Source organism: Bidens hawaiensis, unplaced genomic scaffold (assembly GCF_021521415.1).
Source record: "Bidens hawaiensis isolate Kalapana, Puna unplaced genomic scaffold, B.hawaiensis_p1.1 tig00010302_1, whole genome shotgun sequence".
Classification (NCBI taxonomy): Eukaryota; Viridiplantae; Streptophyta; class Magnoliopsida; order Asterales; family Asteraceae; genus Bidens; species Bidens hawaiensis.
Window position 1 is genome coordinate 254,862 of NW_027491781.1, and position 20,992 is coordinate 275,853.

A 20,992-nucleotide genomic window follows, 5' to 3' on the forward strand; every position below is an offset into this window, starting at 1 on the left:
CTTGCATACAATTGGTAGGTGTTATCCTTTGAACCTTTGCTTATGAAGCATACTTATCCCACTGGCTCTGAGTAGACGGTGATGTCTTTGAACTCGTCTGCCGTTTGTGTAGACGACAATACACTTCACACAAGACTCTCCCTGACAAAGTCAAGTCCTCATAGTTATGTTCGTTATGGTCATGAACATGCGCCTGGTTCTGCAAGAGCTATTAAGTATTGTGCCCAACAACACCCTTTGAAGCGACCCCACTTCTCTCTCACATAGGTGATTCACCATGTATGACTACCTTAGTCGAATCATTAAAAGCCATGTGCTTAGCCTCACACTTGTCACTTTTAGGAATGGACTAGGAAGGTTACCTTGCCACGTGGTAAACTTCCTCTTAAAATTGTAGGGTTCCCCCCTCCCCCCAGTGACCGCACTAATTCATACAAGTAGGTTTTCTTATTGAACTCAACTCTTGGGATCTCCAGCCTGTTGAGTTAGGTTTCCTTTGCATGAACTTTAATTTTTCAAGGGCTTCAGTCCCATTCCCATGGACGACTTCTGAACTAACACTCTACTTAGGCCTTTTGTTAGCGGATGCGCAATATTATCCTTTGACTTCACGTAGTCAACGGTGATAATTCCAGTAGATATTAGTTGTCGTACCGTATTATGTCTACGTCTAATATGTCTATTCTTACCATTATACATTGTGCTATGAGCTCTGCCAATTGCCGATTGGCTATCACAATGTATACAGATGGCCGATGCCGGCTTAGGCCATCTTGGTATATCCTCAACAAATTGACGTAACCATTCTGCCTCTTCGCCCGCTCTATCTAGAGCGATGAATTCTTATTCCATCGTGGATCTAGCTATAACCGTTTGTTTAGACGATTTCCACGATATCGCAGCACCTACAAGTGTGAATACATACCCACTTGTTGCTCTGGAATCATTCGTGTCAGATATTCAGTTTGCATCACAATGTCCTTCGACAACTGCAGGATATCTGTTATAATGTAACCCATATTCTCTAAGGTATCTTAGGTACCGAAGCAACCGAATCACACAGTTCCAATGACTTGAACTTGGGTTGCTTGTGTATCTACTTAGCTTGCTCACAGCATATGCTAAGTCGGGTCTAGTGCAACTCATAAGATACATCAAACTGCCAATAATTCTTGAGTATTCCAACTGGTTAACGGGTTCACCTTTATTCTTAGCTAGATGTTAACTTGTGTCAATGGGAGTTCTAGCTACATTAGAGTCATTCGCATTAAACTTCTCAAGAATTTTGCTCACGTAATGGGATTGACTTAAAACAAGTCCATTTTGGGTTCGTGTGATTTTAACTCCCAAAATCACATCCACAAGACCCATGTCCTTCATGTCAAATCTTGCTTTTAACATGTTCTTAGTGGACGTTATGATTTTGTCATCACTACCAGCAATGAGCATATCATCTACGTATAGACACAAAATGACATATCCATCGGATGTGTCCTTCACGTACACACATTTGTCACATTCATTGATTTTGAACCCAGCATCAAGCATGACATGATCAAACTTTTGGTGCCATTGTTTAGGAGCTTGTTTCAATCCATACAAGGATTTCATAAGTTTACATACTTTCTTTTCTTGCCCAACGGCTATGAAGCCTTCGGGTTGTTCCATGTAAATCTCTTCCTCTAGATTCCATTCAAGAAAGCCGTTTTTACATCCATTTGGTGAACTTCCAAGTTTCTAACGGCGGCAATGGCAAGCAACAACCTTATAGATGTTATTCGCGTAACCGGCGAATATGTATCAAAGTAATCTAAACCTTCTCGTTGTTTATATCCTTTGATCACCAACCTTGCCTTATACTTATCGATGGTGCCATTAGGTTTCATCTTCTTCTTGAAGATCCATCGATATCCTAGTGGTTTACATACTTGAGGAAGATCCACTAGTTCCCACGTATGATTTTGTAAGATAGAATCTATCTCACATTTGATGGCCTCCCTCCACTGAGGTCCTTCAGCGGAGTTCACCGCTTGTTGATACGTTTGAGGTTCCTCTTCTACCATGTAGGTAAGGAAATCAGGGCCGAAGGATTTTTCAGTCCTTTGTCGTTTACTTTTTCTGATTTCAACCTCCTCTGTCTCAGATTGTTCCCGAGGTTCATCTCCAGTACTCTCGTTTTGAATACTTTCCTCAACCGGTCTAGAATAGCTCGGTAAACATGGGAAATTATATTCAAACCATGACGCATCCTTTGCTTCTATTATGGTGTCATTGTTTATTCCGGGATTCTTGGAATCATACATAAGAAATCGATATGCACCGCCGGGAAGGGTATATCCTATAAACACACAATCCACGGTTTTGGGTCCTATTAGTAGGCGTTTTGGTGGAGTCACCACTACCTTGGCTAGGCACCCCCACACTCGCAAGTATTTATATGGTGGTTTAGTTATCGCCCATAACTCATATGGAGTTAGATCTTTCTTCTTATTCGGTATCATGTTTAAGACATAATTAGCCGATAAGATTGCTTCCCCCCACATGTCTGGGCTTACCCCAGAACTTATCATCATGGCATTCATCATTTCTTTTAAGGTTCGGTTCTTACGTTCCGCTATGCCATTTGATTGAGGGGAGTAAGGAGGCGTGACTTCATGTATGATTCCTTCTTTTTCACACAAGTCAATAAAAGGTGAAACATATTCACCTCCTCGATCACTCCTTACTCTTTTAATTTTTCGATTTAGTTGATTCTCAACTTCGGCTTTAAATAAGATAAACTTATCAATAGCCTCGTCCTTACTTTTAAGTAAGTAAACATAGCAATATATTGTACTATCATCAATGAACGTGATGAAGTACTTGTTCCCACCACGAGTAGGAATTGCTTTTATATTACACACATCGGTGTGAATCATCTCGAGGGGTTCAGTAAATCTTTCAATCTTTTTGAATGACGATCTCGTTTGTTTTGCTTCGACGCAAGTTTCACATTTATTATTTGAGTCGATATTGAATGTTGGTATGTATTTAAGTTTAATCAAACGTCGAATGGATTTAAAATTAACATGACCTAGTCTACCATGCCAAACATTAGAAGACTCAAGCATATAAGCAGAACTAGTAGCATTCTCATTCATTTTGTTAAACACGGTTACATTCAACTTGAACATACCATTAAGGGCATAGCCCTTACCAACATACACACCATTTTTGGTCAACACGACCTTATCAGACTCAATCACCATTTTGAACCCAAACTTGTTCAACTGCCACCCCGACACAAGGTTCTTACGAATTTCGGAAACATACAACACATTTGACAAAGTAAGATCCTTTCCCGATGTCATCTTCAAAACCACATTCCACTCACCTTTGACTTCGGCCGTAGCAGAGTTTCCCATACACACATTTTCTCCATTAGTCACCTCTTTGAAAGTGCTAAAGAGACTTTTATCAAAACACACATGACGGGTAGCCCCCATATCGACCCACCAATCTTTGTTATTCTGCCCAACCAAGTTAACTTCGGTGACCATAATCGAGAGGTCTGTAACCACCGCAACAAGGTTCTCAACCTCACGAACCATGTTAACTTGTCGAGCATTTTCTTTCTTTGGAAGCTTGCACTCATTGGCCCTATGGCCTTGCTTCCCACAATTATAACAAGTTCCTTGGAACTTCTTTTTCTTCACAACTCCCCCCTTAGGACCAAGGTTGAAGCCTTTCCCATGATTTTTCTTTCCACCATTTTTACCCTTTGAAGATTGGCCATGTTCAACAACATTGGCCTTTATTGTTCCGGGACCGTCAATTCTTTTTAGAGCAATTTTGTTATCTTCTTCAATACGAAGACGAACAACAAGATCTTCAATGGTCATATCCTTTCGCTTATGCTTGAGATAGTTCTTAAAATCGACCCAACTTGGTAGTAGCTTCTCAATAATACAAGCAACTTGGAATGTCTCACTAAGCGACATCCCTTCCGCATGAATATCATGAAGAATAACTTGTAAATCTTGGACTTGACTCATAACAGTTTTTGAGTCTATCATTTTAAAGTCCAAGAACTTAGCCACCACGAATTTCTTAGTACCCGGCATCTTCGGTTTTGTATTTTCGGTCCAACGACTCCCATAATTCTTTGGCAGTCTTGGCCTTACAATACACATTATAAAGTGCATCCACCATGCCATTCAAAACATAGTTCCGGCACAAGAAATCCGAATGATTCCAAGCCTGAACCACGCTTAACGACAGCGCATCTGTTGCGCCTTCATCAACATGAGGAACGGTTTCAGTCAAGAACCTCGCGAGGTTCAAAGTGGTCAAATAAAAGAACATCTTTTGTTGCCACTGTTTGAAATTCACACCGGTGAACTTCTCCGGTTTCTCAGCATGAGACGTGACAGCACTTGGCAACGGAGCAACCAAACCGGTTGTGACAGCAACCGCGTTAGTCACGATGGCAGAAACAGCAGCGCTCATGGGTTGGGATTCCATTCTGAAACACAAAATACAAGAATAATAATAAGTAATATGTTTAAGTTTGTTGGAAAACTTGTATTATAAATTTCAGAAAATTAAACGAAAATAAACGAAAAATTAAACCGGGCTTGTGTTTAACACAATTCCCTTAAATAGATTCTAGGTCTGTTCCAAGGATACTCCGGTTCGAAACAGAATCGGTGCTCTGCCGGACTCGGACACTTGCCTGAAACGTAATCGGAAATAATACTGTTGTAGAGAAGTAGAAGAAGAAGTGTGTTTGAATTTTTGGTGTCGATGGATTTCTAGTCCAGAAACCCAAATTTGCATCCCCCCTGCGCGCGCGTAGGACTTGTGGTAAAACATGTCATAAAGAATGGGTGTAAGGTCACTACCTTATAAACCATTCATTATTTTGTTCCCAAACCGATGTGGGATAAACCTTTACCACTTCCATCACTTCCTTCATTCACACACTTAAAACTTCCAACACTACCTACACTATAAAAGTGATTAATTCTCCATATTTCTGAAGTTTAACAATAAGTTGAATCATATTTATGAAATAGTTGTAAGTTTGTAACTCATGTGTATACAACCAAAAATGAGATAAACAGAAGCATGTGGACTTCAACATCAAGTCTCTTTAAAGTTAACAAAGCTCTTTGCTTCTTGTTGCTATGGATATTTTATTTCGGAAGGTAAAAATTAGGAAAATTGGTTTTTATTGGTCCCGACTATCGTCTTTTGGTCATTGACAGTCCCAACTAACGAATTGGCTACTGACGGTCCCAACTTTTAACGTATTTGTTCCTAACGGTCCGCGACTAACAGGATTCTAATATCGTTAGTTTTAGGTCGCCGGAAACACACATTTTTTTCCCGAAAACTCAACAATTTTATCCCAAGCATCATGGTAACTTTGTATCATACTTTTAGGAACCTTTTTCTAGTAAAAGTCCCAATTATTGAGGTCGCCGGAACCCTAGAACCATCGTCGGAATCAGTTGATGGTGCTTAAGTGATGGTGGTTGCCTGGTTGGTTGGCGGTGAGTCAATCGGTGGAGGTGGCGGTGTTCAGATGGTGTTTTCCGGCAAAAAAATTGACTTTCCCAATCAAAAACGTTTTTCCGGCGGCCTGCAACTAACGACGTTAGGATTTTGTTAGCCGCGGACCGTTATGAACAAATACATTAAAAGTTGACCAATTCGTTAGTTGGGACCGACAATGACCAAAAGGCAATAGTTGCGACCAATAAAAACCAATTTTTCTAGAAATTATACATTGGTGAGTGCATAAGGTGCGTGTTAGTGGCAAGAATAATCGTTCAAGCTGCTAACTATTACATATGTGATGCCTATGTTTAATGTTGCACAAAATATGTGGCAATTTTAAGTTTCAACCTGTTAACTTTTGAATGGGTTAAAATTAGTTGTGTTTCATCTCAATTGGGTCAAATGAAAAATAGCTAAAAAGAGAATCATTCACATGGATCAAACTGGTCAGATAGGTGAGTCATTCAAAGTCTATGTAAACAAATTCTATTTCATCTTATTCAAAGATTTATATTGTTGTTGTAATAATATTGTTTGTTTTGTAAGCATAAATTACCGATTATCGATCTAGTTTTAAAAAATCAGACATAAGACATAATTAATGATCTGAACCATCATAAGTTTGGAGGTTACAAAATGGGTGAGTCGCCAGGTTGTGTAACGGCTAACTCTCTAATCAGGCAATCTTGGTTGAACCAAAGCATTTTTCTCACTATTCGTTTGCTCCCATATTAAGTGCTGACTGATTTGCGTATGTTCACTGAGTAGAAATAGTTTCTGTCATTCATCACAATGCTTTTAGATATTAATAGCATCACTTAGTCTAAAGACTAAAACCAGCTGTGTAAGTAAAATAGTAGTAAGTAGAATTAGATCACTTGTTTCTTATGTTAAAACAAAAAATAAAGGTCATTTGTTTATAAAAAAAGATCATGTTGACTGACATACACCGAAACTCATCCACAATGTGACTAAAGTCACTAAATGTACTTAGAAGACCACTTACATAATATTAGGAGCAATGTCGGACACTTTTACTTTGCTGGTTGTCAAGTGGCACTTGGAGTTCCCCCAAACACTTCAGTACGAAATCCTACTAAAACATTATCCTAGTGAAGTGTTCGGAGGATCCCTTAGGGACACTTGGCTTTTCCCTTCTTGTGTGCGTTTTTCTAAGTAGTTACTTTGGTTTCTAAGTAGTTACTTTGTTGGTTGTCAAGTGGCACTTGGAGTTCCCCCAAACACTTCAGTAGGAAACCGTATTAAAACATGATCCCAATGAAGTGTTAAGAGGATCCCTTAGGGACACTTGGCGTTTCCCTTCATGTGTTTTCCTTAGTAGTTACTTGTGTTTGATTATTGAAAACGGCTTATGTTTATGTGTATATATAGACCAGAGTTATGGGAAGTGTCTGATATATGAAGCTGCATGATGCATCAGAAGGGTGAACATGGTTGGCAATGAGTCTCTATTAAGAGAGGAAGAGACATGAATATTCAATAAGTCAAATATGGTGAGGACCAATGAATATAGGTATCATATACCCATTCCTTCATGTATACATAAAAAATGACTAGGTTCAGTTTCCAGCTTTAGAAATTTTGGCATATGATTCCTTAGGAGGGTGCTAATATGAAAAATAAATAAATAAATAAAACGCTCGAATGGAATGGTATATTCCCACATTCTAAATGACGTTAAAGGCTTATATTTGTTGAAAAAAAACCAAGTAAAAAATTGTTTATATTTTTGTTTAATTGCTTGAAATATGTAAAAGTAAGAAGAAAAAAAGTTAGGTATAACTTATTTTTTGGCAACCCCACACACCAAACCCCCAATATCCTGAGTCATGCTTCGCCAGTAACAAAGATGGAGGCAAGGATGGTGATGGTATAGGCGGTGGGCGTGTTGGTGGTGGTGGAGACGGTGGAATAGTGGTGTCGTCAATTGGCAGTAGGCATGTCAATGGTAGTGGTGGCGGCGGTGGGCGGTGGAGTGCAACGACTATGCAAGGAGGTGGTAGTGTCAATGGAGTACATGGCGGTGCTTGTTGTGACAACAACAGTGCAACCCAAAGATGGTACACTAACACAAAGCGTGGTACAATCTCATTAGGACTTTTTAAGTCAACAAGTTCTATAATTGTTGTCGTTTTGACTCGTGACTAATTTGGAGCGGCCATATAGAATTCACTTTATTTTTTGAAAAGGTGGTCATGGTTGCTGTACGAACCAAATTACGTTTTATTGTCAGGGAAATATTTGCCCTAATAAAATGACATTGCGAGCGATGGAAACTATGTTAAAGCAAAAGAATTGTTGATGGTTTCTTAAGAAGATAAGAGTTCTCTAACATATCATATTAACTTTGTTTTAGTCAATATCAATTAATTTCCGGTCTTGTAACTAATGGTTTTTGCATGAAGTGTAAGACATTATTTTTGTGAAATCCCCGATAATTAGTTTAGCTTAGTCAAGGATAAGAGAGGTTGTTGATATGTTAGTGCTTATATGGGCACATATTAATTCGATCGATTGATGGTCGTTATGTGTGGCTAATATTAATCAAAAACTTCTAATAGACTAATACACAATCTAACTAACGTAACGTTGTGATCAAACATACAAAATAAGTGATTGCTTGCTTGTTATATATGTTTACAACAAACCACCAACGCAACAATAGTTACCTTGATTTAAAAATTTATATATAAATTATAACACAATGTTGATATGATAAAACCCAGTAGCATGAGGTAATTTAGCTCTTATCTTTGATCCATAAGATTGGCCAGTTCAGCAACAGATAATTGTCCTTATTTTAGCAAACAGATAAGGAATCATCACTAGGGGAGTAGGGGTGAGCATAAAACGGGTCAAATCTGTAAAACCCGGTTACCAGAGAGACCCATCACATCCAAACCCATGATACCCGTTTAGTATTAATAGGGTCGGTTCACTAGTCTAGCATATGGATATAATTGGGTCTGGTTCTAGAAATGGGCTTTAATAGGAGAAAATCATGGCAATCTCAGAATCAATTTATACATGTTCATACCACTTGTTAATAATTTTGGGAGCAAGAAACTTTTATGGGTATAAACAGTTTGGTGCGTAAACAAGTGATTGTTCGTGTTGACTGATTTTGTGTTGAAAATGGCGCTTTTGCAGTACATATTAGCTTTCGCAGTTGCTCTTAAGGTTTGTAATCAACTAATTTAAGAAATGAAGTCAACTGACCTTGTTTCTTTAGCTTGATAATATTGATTCTTTAGAAGTTTTGATATATTTGTATGAGGTTAACAAACAATGGAGGTTGAAAGTAAAATAAGGGTAAATTATCCAAAAGAAGTCGGTCAATTATGATAGAAGAAAGTGTAATGTTTGACCTCAAAAGTCAAACCAGACTATGGATGGAAATATGAGCACACTAAATATTTATTACTGCTTCTGAATAGAAATTTGAGCACTTATTTTTGTGATTTTACAAGTTTTGGTTTAGAGAAAGTTGCTAGCTTTTTGAGTCTCCTGTGGTGTCATTTGGTCCATTTTACTTTGATTTTGTCTCAATTTACTGAAACCATGGCTCCGGACACGTCAGACCCTATTAACACCCGAACCGTATACTTTTAGTCTGGTCTAAAAGGTCCCGGGTCAAACTCCTGGGGATGAGTTATTGGGTCCCGAAATTCCTGGGTCAGGTCAGGTCTAAAGGGTCTGAAGAAAATACCCTGTTTGCACACCCCTATGACATCAGTTCATAACAGATTGCAGATTGAACAATGATGTATTCTAAATTCTACAATCGTATGGGATTTGCATCTAATGCTCTATCATGCCAATAACACAACAAACGTACGCAGTATAAATCCCACTCATAGTAGAGTTATCACTATTCACTACGATAATGAAAGCAAACCGTGACCTCTATCCCACAAAACAAAGAGGTCGCTCCCGCTAACACCCCCCGAAAGTATACATGTTATAAAATCTAGCAATCCTGATAACATAAAATGCAGCTAAGAGAAACAAAGCATACAATCATTTGAATATACTAGTAGTGGAAGTTGTAAACTACCACTAACCTACAGTGATGAATACACGCTACGGATAACAGAGTAAAGAGACTTGTACAATCCCCTAAAAAGGCCTACAACTACGAAACGTTGAATTCAGCATATGATACAGCTTAATTAAGTGTTCTATTATTCATCTTACACTAATACACTGTTTACAATAAGCTAAAATCAACCAAAATGAAAAGCAACCAAGAAGTACCATTGAAACCAGAAGTGCAATAATACAACAAGTGCATAATCAAGTAACCAGTTAACTGAAATATGGTAACAAAATATCAACACAGACCCAACTAAGGGAAACAAGTAGTAAAAAGTAAATATATCTTACATGTAATTCCTGTTGATATGGTAAACAAGAAAAACTAACTGATTAAGCCACCAAACTACGCAACAATTAATCAAGATCAAAGATCTGATTAAACTAAGAAACTTTCTTGAATTGCAACTCCTGACACGTGAGAATCACAAGCACGGATTTGAACCAAGATCCTGTCAGAATGAGTGAACCTTTCAAAAGACATGATTGAAACACCAAATTCAGATTTACAAGTCATCAGGATATTCTTAACAGTGTATGATGAGAATTAAAATAGAAATTCGGGTGTAAATTCATTATTCTTAAACTTTTTATTGTAATCTAGTATGAGACATAGGTATAATCCAAGGCCTACTTGGGAACAGGGGAAGATAATGAACTAAAAGATGCCAAAAAATCTCCCTTCAACTAAAAAAAAGACGCTTGTTTACCAAAATGAATATAATCAGTTACTATGTGTGCTATAAATGTTTGGGAACAAACTATGGAGTCTGACTTTGAAAAAAAAAAAGTAAATAAAAATATGAATTTTTGAAAATTTGCTCTAACCATCAATATTCTGAAACAAATATCAATCCAGGATATCAAGAAAACATCTTTATTGTATCCTTCAATAAGCGAAGCTATTTGCATACATGAATCTCCCAAGAAAGTAAGTAATATCATAATAGATCAACCCCTAAATTGTATGTAGTTACTGTAAAGATTATCAACACCTTAATTGGTGAAAGAATAGAACAAAGCATCGAATCACCAATTTGAATCATAATAAGTTTAATTACTTTACTAAACACCATATGAAGCCACTTATGCATAAATTAAATCTTACTGTAAATCCAGCCTGCAAATGTTCTAATCATACTAACCAAATCAAACAAGATATCAGTTAAGATCCCTAACCATCATCTTTCCGATACGCAATTTACAAGCTTTTGAGTTATCACATCATAATCAAAATCTATTTCTTAAAGAGTTACTGCAATCTTAATACGTCTAATGAAATCATAACCGCCATGTTTCTGCATAAGCACACGAAATAACAATAGGGATGAGCATTTTTTACAGAATACCGGCACCGTACCGAACCGCTACCCACCAATCACAATTGACACCAGTATTCGTTTTTTCATGTTTTCGGCATCGGTACAATTCAGTTTCCGTATTTTCAATGGTACCAATACCGATCAGTAGTGTGTAAACAAGCCGAGCCCGAGCTCAGCTCGTTTCACTTACGAGACCTCAGCTAAAGTTCGTCTCGTTTTAAGCTCTTATTCTAAAGCTCAGCTCGGCTCATTTATACATTTTTAATCATTTTATATATTTTGAGAAAAACCTTAAACGAGCCAACGCTCCCTCGAGCCCTTGTAGTACCTTAAACAAGCCAAAGCTCGGCTGTGCAATGTGAAATTAATACATATAGAAACCCAAATGAGGTAGAACTTATAAATTCACGACACTCACTAACACCTCACGAGCCTAAACGAGCTTCTCATACAAGGCTCGAGCTCAAACTCCATAACTAAACGAGCTTTATTTGAGGTTCACGATCAGCTCAAGCTCGAAAAAAGCTCGACTCATTTTGAGCTTTTCATCGATCCGAGTTAGAGTAGCTCACAAGCAACTCAGCTCGCCTGCACCCCTACCGATCACTACCTAACTGAAAAAACTGCTATGGAATACGTTAAATAATTTTACTCGCTTACTGTACCGATCTAATCCCTAAATAACTAAATAACAAGATAAACAAAACAGTTAAATAATTAAAAACCTTACAAATTATCCACTCGAAACCGGTTGATTCGCACCACTAGATCCCGGCCAGTGATTCATCGAATCTCTCTCATATCCACCACCAGACTTCGGCCTAGGGGTTTGACGAAACTGCGTACCAAATCCAGTCTGCTTCTTAACCTCCAATTGCTCCGGCTTCTCCTCCTTCCCGTGGAAACTAGGCCTCAGATGCGGCGGCACAAACTTATTATTATTATTATTATTAATCTTCGGCGATACAGAACCAGTAGTAATATTCGACGTCAACAACGACGGCGGCGGTCCGGTTCGACCTAACGGACGGAGAGAAATGGAATCCGGTTCAATCGAATCCGGTTTAATTGAAGACCGATCCGGAGGCGGTTGGATTGGAGGAGTGATTGGTTTTGGTGAAGGACGAGTTAAGACGAGCATGTTGCCATGGATGCGTGAGTTTGTTATAACGGTTTTGGTGGTGGTTGTTGAGGATGGACGGTAGGGATTGGATTTGGAGGTGTATATGTCGTTGAAGTTGAGAGAGGTGTATTTATTGGTTTTTGCCATCCACTGTTGTTATTATTATTATTATTATTATTATTATTATTATTATTATTATTACTAACGCCGGTGTTGACACCCACCCACCAAATGAAGATGAAGATGAAGATGAAGTTGAAGATGGAGGTTTTATATTGTGACCGTGATGATGATGATGATGATGATGATGACAAAGTGTGTTGTTATCTGTACAGTGACGCTTTTTGCTTTTTCGCATTTCTTGTTTTTTTTTTAAGATAATAATCATTTTATTTTATTTTATTTTATTTTTCTATTGTGAAAAATATTTAGTTTAATCAAAGCGGGGTTGCCGTTCGAAAAAAAAAATCAAAGCGGGGTTGAGTCGAAACTGGTCCGGGTCAGAAACCGATTGTGAGAGAAAGTATTCTAACACTATATACGAATCGGGTTGGGTCGGGCTGGGCCAAACCAGTTTGAGTGACAAGAGGGAAAATCGGTACACAAACTAGCAGTTTAGGTCAGTTTGGTTTTTGTGTGTTACCGGGTTGGGTTATGAAACAGTTTACCATTCCAAACTAGTTTTTTTATCCATCTCTGCACACACTAGTCACAAATCACTAACAATTTATTGCGCAATTTATCTGTTTTACATAGTTATACGGCCATATAACCTTTACATAGTGTGTGATCTTGGTATGTTGAAAAGGTTATTTCGAGTGTGTAAAAAGATAGGATTTTATAGCTAGCTATATGGTACGCTGAAAAGGTTATAAATGTCGTTTTAAGGTTACATTACATGACCGATATGACTAGATTGAAGTTGGCTAATGCTATAATGGTGTGCTTAGCATAAGTCATACGGCATGTGTAATCTCACATCGGCTTGTATGATAAGTGGGAATAATGTACATATAACATCAGCATTTTAGTACGTGGATATTTTTATAATAAGTAACTGAATAGATTATAGTAAGAATATAGATTTATGTTGGCAAATTGGTTTTTATTAACGTCATATTTTTGTCATCGACCTATATATAATAATTTAATTGAGAATATTCTTGCAAGAGGTGCCACCTTTAAAAAAAATTCATTGGACCCCCGTTAAAAAAACCTAATGGCGATAAATTTTACCCGAATTTACTTTTATCCAAATTTCAAACTGATATTTTAGGGTTTTGATTGAAAAGATGATACGAATTGATTGATGTAAAACTGACATTGAATCGGTGCTTCAATTCGTGTGTTTGAACTTTCAATTAACAAAAATCAAGTCGTTTGTAGCATCGTTTCAAGATAAATTTTTTATTTTAATCAGCTCGTATCATTCTTCAGATAAAATAACCCTAAAACATTTGTTTGCAATTTGAATAAAACTTAACATCGGTAAGATTTTTTAACATATGTCTAACGAGAAAAATGTTTCAAATGTGTGAAATTTCAATAAAATCTTCTTATGTGAGATTAATGGTCAACAACAAACATATATTATTAAAATCCAATTTACCATATATGTTTAAAATTAAGCGTTGACTTTTTACTATTAGATTCTTTTTTAAAGGCACCTTTAGATCATAGCTTAGAAAATGTTCTCTCTGACTTGTTATTTATTCAAAAGAAGTAGCTAGCATATGACTCACATAACTTATAACGTACTATACTAATGACTACCACCTATATATGCCAATTCTTAAGTATTATTCCAAGTTAATAGCGGTTTGATCAACACTATTTTAACATCATCAGAGTTCCACATGTTGAAATGTTGAGTAAGTTGAAAGCATAAAATATATCCATCAATCATAGATTCATAGTTCCACATATGTTCATCAAATTATCTTTCAAAAGTATTAATCACTTTTGCAAAGAAACCTAACTATGATACAATCGTATTAGTATAATCTAACCCACTTAAATTCAAATTTTAATGTATTATGAGTTGGAATCTTAAACATTGTACATGTTAAAATGCGACCCCTTTTTTTATAAAATCGTGAGAAACATACTGTGTATTAGTTTGCTTGTAAACGTGGCACGTGTTTTGGCGAGCGTGTAAACACAAGGCAAAGTTATACGGGCATATACTATAATGCATGTAACTATGCAAGCAATTTATGTTTCAAATAACATATAGTTTCATTGCTATTGATGAGGATGCAATTTAAATTAGTAGTGAAATTAACGAGATTAAGCAAAATACGAGTTGTTCTATTAAAAGTGGATCTTTAGACTCTTCACTCTAGGCTTTGAATAAGTGGACATATGGGAGCATGCAGTACTATAATGTGTTGGGCTCGTATGCAAAGTGCAAACTACATACAGGTGTATAAGAAAGGTGGTGACTATAAAGGGCATATATGTTGTGTTAACGTTTGGATGACGGATGACCAAATAATTAGGTTGTCACAAGAAATATGCAATAACCAAACATGGGGTGACGAGAACCCGGACATCGCCTAATTGACATCAAAATATGCGATTAGATAGTAGCGTGGTGATGCAGTGAGTTGATTCTGATAATCGATGGAGTACACATATAAAAAGGGCATGCGTGTTTGACAACATATGAGATGTCGATACGTGTAAAGGTTAATACTGAAACACAACTAGAAGGCTACGGTATAAAGGGTTTTTTGCATGATGTCATCAAGGTACGTTGAATAATGTCTCAAACATATTGAGACTAGGACAGGAAATCAAGATTAACCGTGTTTGTGTAGTCATAAATCATTCTATTATACTATTAAAACAAATTAGTTTGTCTCCACATGCCCCTTTTCTATTGGATAATTTCTTTTCTTTCCAAATAGTTCTTGCACTTCTTTATTTTTCTTACCAATTAAATAAATCAAAAATAAAATCAATCTATACCACATCAATGCCACCTTAGAACATTCTCAACCCATTCTCTAAAATTGTTAAACCCATATAATTTATGGTAAATGTTAAGAAAACCATCAAAATCAACTCTCCAATCCATTCCCTATTATATGGATGAGTTATATGGCAACTAAAGTAAAACCATAAATATAGCGACTCAATTTTGATCCATACCATATAATATATCACATATCTTCCAATCACCATTCACTATATAACAAGACAAAAGAGAAAAAAGTAATAAATAATTAATTTATAGATATGAATAGGGAATAGAATGTGAAAGAATTTTAAAAAATGATAGATAAATTTGTGAAATGATGTTTTTTAGCTAAATTATAGGGAAAATATATGGAATGGGCTGTGGATGTTCTTAATGCCATGTCACCTATTCCTTTCATACTAATGCCAACTCATCATCTAACATATATTTAAACAATAACATTTCTTAATTTTTTACCCTAATCATGTTTTTCTTTCTTTCTCTAATAGCCAGATCTTCTTTCATCCTCTCCCATATTCCGGCCAATCCAAATCCATATCTTTATTAATTATTTTCCAGTAAGTTTCTATTATATATTAAATTCCGATTGTTGATATATGTATTTCCGGCAATATTATATTTCTTCCGGTTATTGTTTCCTCTAATTTTTTTATGTTTCTTTTAATTGTTAACTAATTTTATTAAAATCAGTTTAGGTTTTTAATAAAGAAAGGCGATATCTACAATTTTTGGACGTGTTTACGTTTTTCCGGTAAGTATTGACGGTAATTTTTTCCGGTTATGTGTTATACTTATAACAATGATGATTGTTTTATATTTATTAGTATTTTTTTAATTTTTCGTGTTCTTTTGTTTGACATGCTGTTAATCTATGTTCTAGATCAAAATTATGTTCATCCATCGATGATATCAAAATCGGAGATTCCATGGTTAAAAACCATATTTCTTATTTTCCGGTAAGACATTCAATTTTTCCGGTTACAAATTAAAAACCAAATATTCCATAATATCAACATTAATATTCTAATTTCTAATTTCAGGTCAATGTCAAGACTAATAGATGTTCATTTCTCTGGAAATTTTACAAAAAAATCCGACATACCATGGTCATTGTCACAATATCGTTTTTCCGGTTACATCTTTTAAATTTTCCGGTTATTAACTATAATTCAAAAAACCATAATATCAATATTAATTTTCGATTTTATTATTTCAGGTTATTTTCCGACTCATATAATATGATTTCACGATTGATCAAGACTTTATAAGATGTATTTTTATTATATTATCATGTATAGTTTTTCTTTTTTGAATTATTCATGTATTTCAATATTTCAATTTCATAAATTTTAGTTAAAGCTAAATATTAATCTATACCTTGATGTATATTTTGTTTTCCGGCGCCTTAATAAATTACACAATTAACTATTCCATTAATTCGAATTATTTAGTTTGATTTTCCTAATTTATGGTCACAACAGGATTCCCATTTTATATGCATTGACTTTCTCAATTAACTATTTCCTAATTTTGTTGCTTAATACAATTTATTTCATTCACATTTTATACACAATTTCTTTCTTTAATTTTTAAAGAAAACCGATTTTACAAATTAACTTCATTTTTTTTCTCATTTACTATTTGGTCATATCAATGATAATTATAAAATAACATTTACACATACATAGAACTTTGTTACTACCTTTAATAATATAATTATTGTATTCCCTTTTATATAAAAATTTAAATCTTAGCGAAATACAAATTAATTTGCAATCATTTCACCCCACTCAAAGTTAATATGAGTTTACCGTAATTGTATGTATCAAAAAAACTTAATTTTAAATTAATTATCCATAATTTACATAATAATAATAATTTATCTAACATTAAATGTCCATAATCTATAAATAATAATACATAATAACATGTTTACTAATTTACATAAATAAGTAAATCAAGATATCGAATTTATTTATGGTATCTCTCTATATTTTTGGTATATTATTTAAATTTGAATTTGAATTTCTAATTAATTTCCATACTAATTATTTGACTAACATTTACACGAAATATTAACATGTTTCCTATTTAACAGGTTTCCTTTAATTGTTTGACTAACATTTGAATTTCTAATTAATGTTTACTCGTTCCTTCATTTTATATATATAACCGAGTTAACATCATTATTGTAATTTATATACTTTAATACTTTAATTATCCCATAATTTATATACTTTAATTATACATAATTTACATAATAATAAGTTCCCATAAATTTGAATTTCTAATTAATGTTCATAATAATGGTTTGACCAACATTTACATGGAATATATACCAACATTCAGATTATGTTTAAGGTAACATATTAAAATTATACTTTACAAGTATGTTATTATTTTTATTTTTGTTAAAAGATTACAAGTTACCATTCATACCATTACAAATTCAAAATTCGTTCTAAATGTTAAAACAACTCATAACTTAAATTCTTTATTTTTGTTTACCGTAATTGTTTATAGTTTTGGTATATCATAAAAAATTATTTTGAAATTAATTATCCATAATTTACATAATAATAAGTTCTCTAAATTTAATGGTCCATAATCGGTAGGTAATAATAAGTTTACTATTTTACATAAATAATTAAATGAAGGTCTCGATTTTCTATGTAGTATTTCTTTACATTTTTTGTATATGATTTAAATTTGAATTCCTATTTAATGTCCATAATAATTGTTTGTCAAACATAATTGTTTCTATATATGTTTTCCATTATTATATTGATTATAACCGTATCTTAATAATTACCAAAAATTATAATTCAGATTATGTTAAATTATTAAAATTATATTTTACAAGTATGTTATTACCTTTACTAATTTTTGTTCTAGACATTTTAAAAAGTACTACCTTAGAAAGTTACCATTCAGACTATTATTTTTATTTTTGTTATAAAATTAAAAGCTACTTTTCATACTATTACAAATTCAAATTTGTAATCAATGTTAAAACAACTCAGAACTTCAATTCTTTATTTTTGTTTACCCTAATTGTATATAGTTTTTAATTTTTTTCCATTTTTATAAACTCATTCCTTAATATATTTTTACCGAAATAATGCCATAATTATCTCATTATTACAATTTATATGGTTTGACTTTCTTTATTTGTTAAAAAACCCGAATGAAGAAGTTATAAACTAAATAAATTTCCGACCGATTTAAGTATTTGACCATTCACATTAAATCATTTTTGACCATTCATATTAAATCGTTTTAAATTCTAAATAACATTTACATAGTAAATATAACTTTCTTGAAATATATCAACATGATTTAAGTACTTTTAAATTTAAGATCTACACTCACAAATTATGTCCATATAAAAATTAATATACATTTATTTTGACTATTGTAACATTTTTAATTAAATATTCTCTTAAAATCCATTATTATGTTATTAAGAGTTACTATTAATTGTATTAAGTTTGCTTCAAGCAAAAGAAAAAACAGTGGACACATTTTGGATTTTAAAAAATGCATATATATTATGTTGACATTTTGAAGTCAAAATATGACATTTTAAAATTAAAAGTTAGACCTTTTAATTCAAATATGGTGTGTTAATATTTTTTTCAAGATAGTACGTTACTAACTATAATTTTTTCAAGATGGTAATATTTAATTCAAACATGGTTTACAATAAATGTTTTAAATTGATGTGCAAATATACATGGGTACTATCTTAGAATAATAAATATTACAGTTATTGATGTGTAATAAATGTTCTAGATAAAGTTCATCTTTTAAATCAACATTGAGATAAAAGTTTTGTTGAATCGACGTTGTAGAATTGTTTTATTGATTTGGAGACTAATTTCATTTGTTTGCTTATTATTGTAATAATGATATAAGTTATAAAATATTTTAACTTTTCATTTATCTTTGTTAGTCTTTGTATATTTTTGTATTTGATTCAAATAAGTTATAATGTTTTATAATTCATGTAAAAGTATCATTTATCTATAAGTAAAACATTTGCATTTCATTAAATTTATATGATGCTACATATATATCATGTTTTTAAATATGTTGCATCGTGTGTAACACGAGTACTATCCTAAATCAATATTGGAATCCAATGATCTGTTTCTTTTAAGAAATTTGGATCACTTAAAGTTTGCTAATGTTAAAAAGAAATGGCACATTTGAATTTGGAAAATGAAGTTAGTGATAAATGTTTTTCAAGATGGTAATATTTAATTCAAATATGGTTTATAATAAATGATTTAAATTGATGTGCAAATAAACACGGGTACCATCTTATAGTAATAAATATTACAGTTATTAATGCGTAATAAATGTCTTAGATAAAATTCATCTTTTGAATCAACATTGAGATAAAAGTTTTGTTGAATCGACATTGTAAAATTGTTTTATTTTTTTGAGACTAATTTCCTTTGTTTGCTTATTATTGTACTAATGATAAAAGTTATAAAATATTTTAACTTTTCGTTTATCTTTGTTAGTTTTTGTATGTTTTGTATTTGATTCAAATAAGTTATGATGCTTTATAATTCATGTAAAAGTATCCTTTTTTATAATTACAACATTTGCATTTCATTAAATTTATATGATGTTACATATATATCATGTTTTTAAATATGTTCCACCGTGTGTAACACAGGTACTATCATAAATCAATATTGGAATCCAATGATCTGTTTCTTTTAAGAGATTTAGATCACTTAAAGCTTGCTAATGTTAAAAAGAAATGGCACATTTGAATTTGGAAAATGAAGTTAGTGATAAATGTTTTTCAAGATGGTAATATTTAATTCAAACATGGTTTGTAATAAATGATTTAAATCTCTGGCCTGAAGTCAACCGAAAAGGTAAGACATTAAAAATAATAATGGAATATGTATCAGTTTGTCTAAATATAATATTTCATGAAATCTAAATGTGTAGACTAAAAACATTTTTTTAAACTTCTTCGTAGAATATGTGTACGCCTTCGTCCAACCAGTTCACTCTGATTTCAATCTTTGAAGATGTTATTCCTGACCGTCTTTCATCGCTAGACGAAAAGGTTATTTCTTTACCCATCGTTGATGCAAAACTCAAGCGCAAGTTGGATGACACTTATGATGTTCATGATGACACTTGTATGTCTGCAAACAAGACGAAGGTTGACGAAGAACCAATTGTTGATGCTAATGTTGGTGAGGGAGATACCGTTGGAATGTAAAAGATTAAAATGGACGGATTTGGAATTTTCGTAATAAATGCAACGTTTTGCATGCATGTTTACTTTATTTTTTTGGTTTGAGATTGGATGTTTTTGTGTTTATTGTCCTTTATTTGACATTATCAATTTGGTTTTATTTGTCGTGTTTGAATTTCATATGAATAGCAATGAATTTGTGTTTTCCTAATGTTATGTGTTGTTTTATATTTGTATTCTCTATTCTCCTTGGTTTATAGTTCACACCAACTACTATGTTTTATTCTTTCTAATGTTAGTTTAAAAATAACATATTTTTTATAAAACTTTAAATTAGGGAAACTTCATCATCGTGATCTTACTAACATTACTTTTTACATTGGTAGTACCATCATACAATTTGAATAATGATACACCCATTTTGGACATCTACATGTACAATATTCACCATGACATATCTTTTCAATATAACTTATGTTGTACTCTTTTCCTAAACTTAAATACCTAAACTTATTTTTTATTACACTTTCACTCTTCAACATACAATTGTAAATTTTTAAATTTAAGGTATGTATTATAAGTTAACATGAATTATAATGTTAATAGCATAAATAATCAACTTTAATTAGCTTCATACCATTAAATACTACATTACACTTTATGGTGAAAGC

The 20,992-nt window shown here is 33.3% G+C and overlaps 1 protein-coding gene across 1 annotated transcript; it reads right to left on the minus strand.

The window, feature by feature from the left end:
• Positions 1 to 11,715: 11,715 nt before the first annotated feature.
• LOC143534723 (uncharacterized) lies at positions 11,716 to 12,123 on the minus strand. The gene has a single exon (XM_077029148.1). It carries the CDS (start codon positions 12,121 to 12,123, stop codon positions 11,716 to 11,718), a length of 408 nt encoding a protein of 135 aa, XP_076885263.1.
• Between the last annotated feature and the right edge of the window lie 8,869 nt (positions 12,124 to 20,992).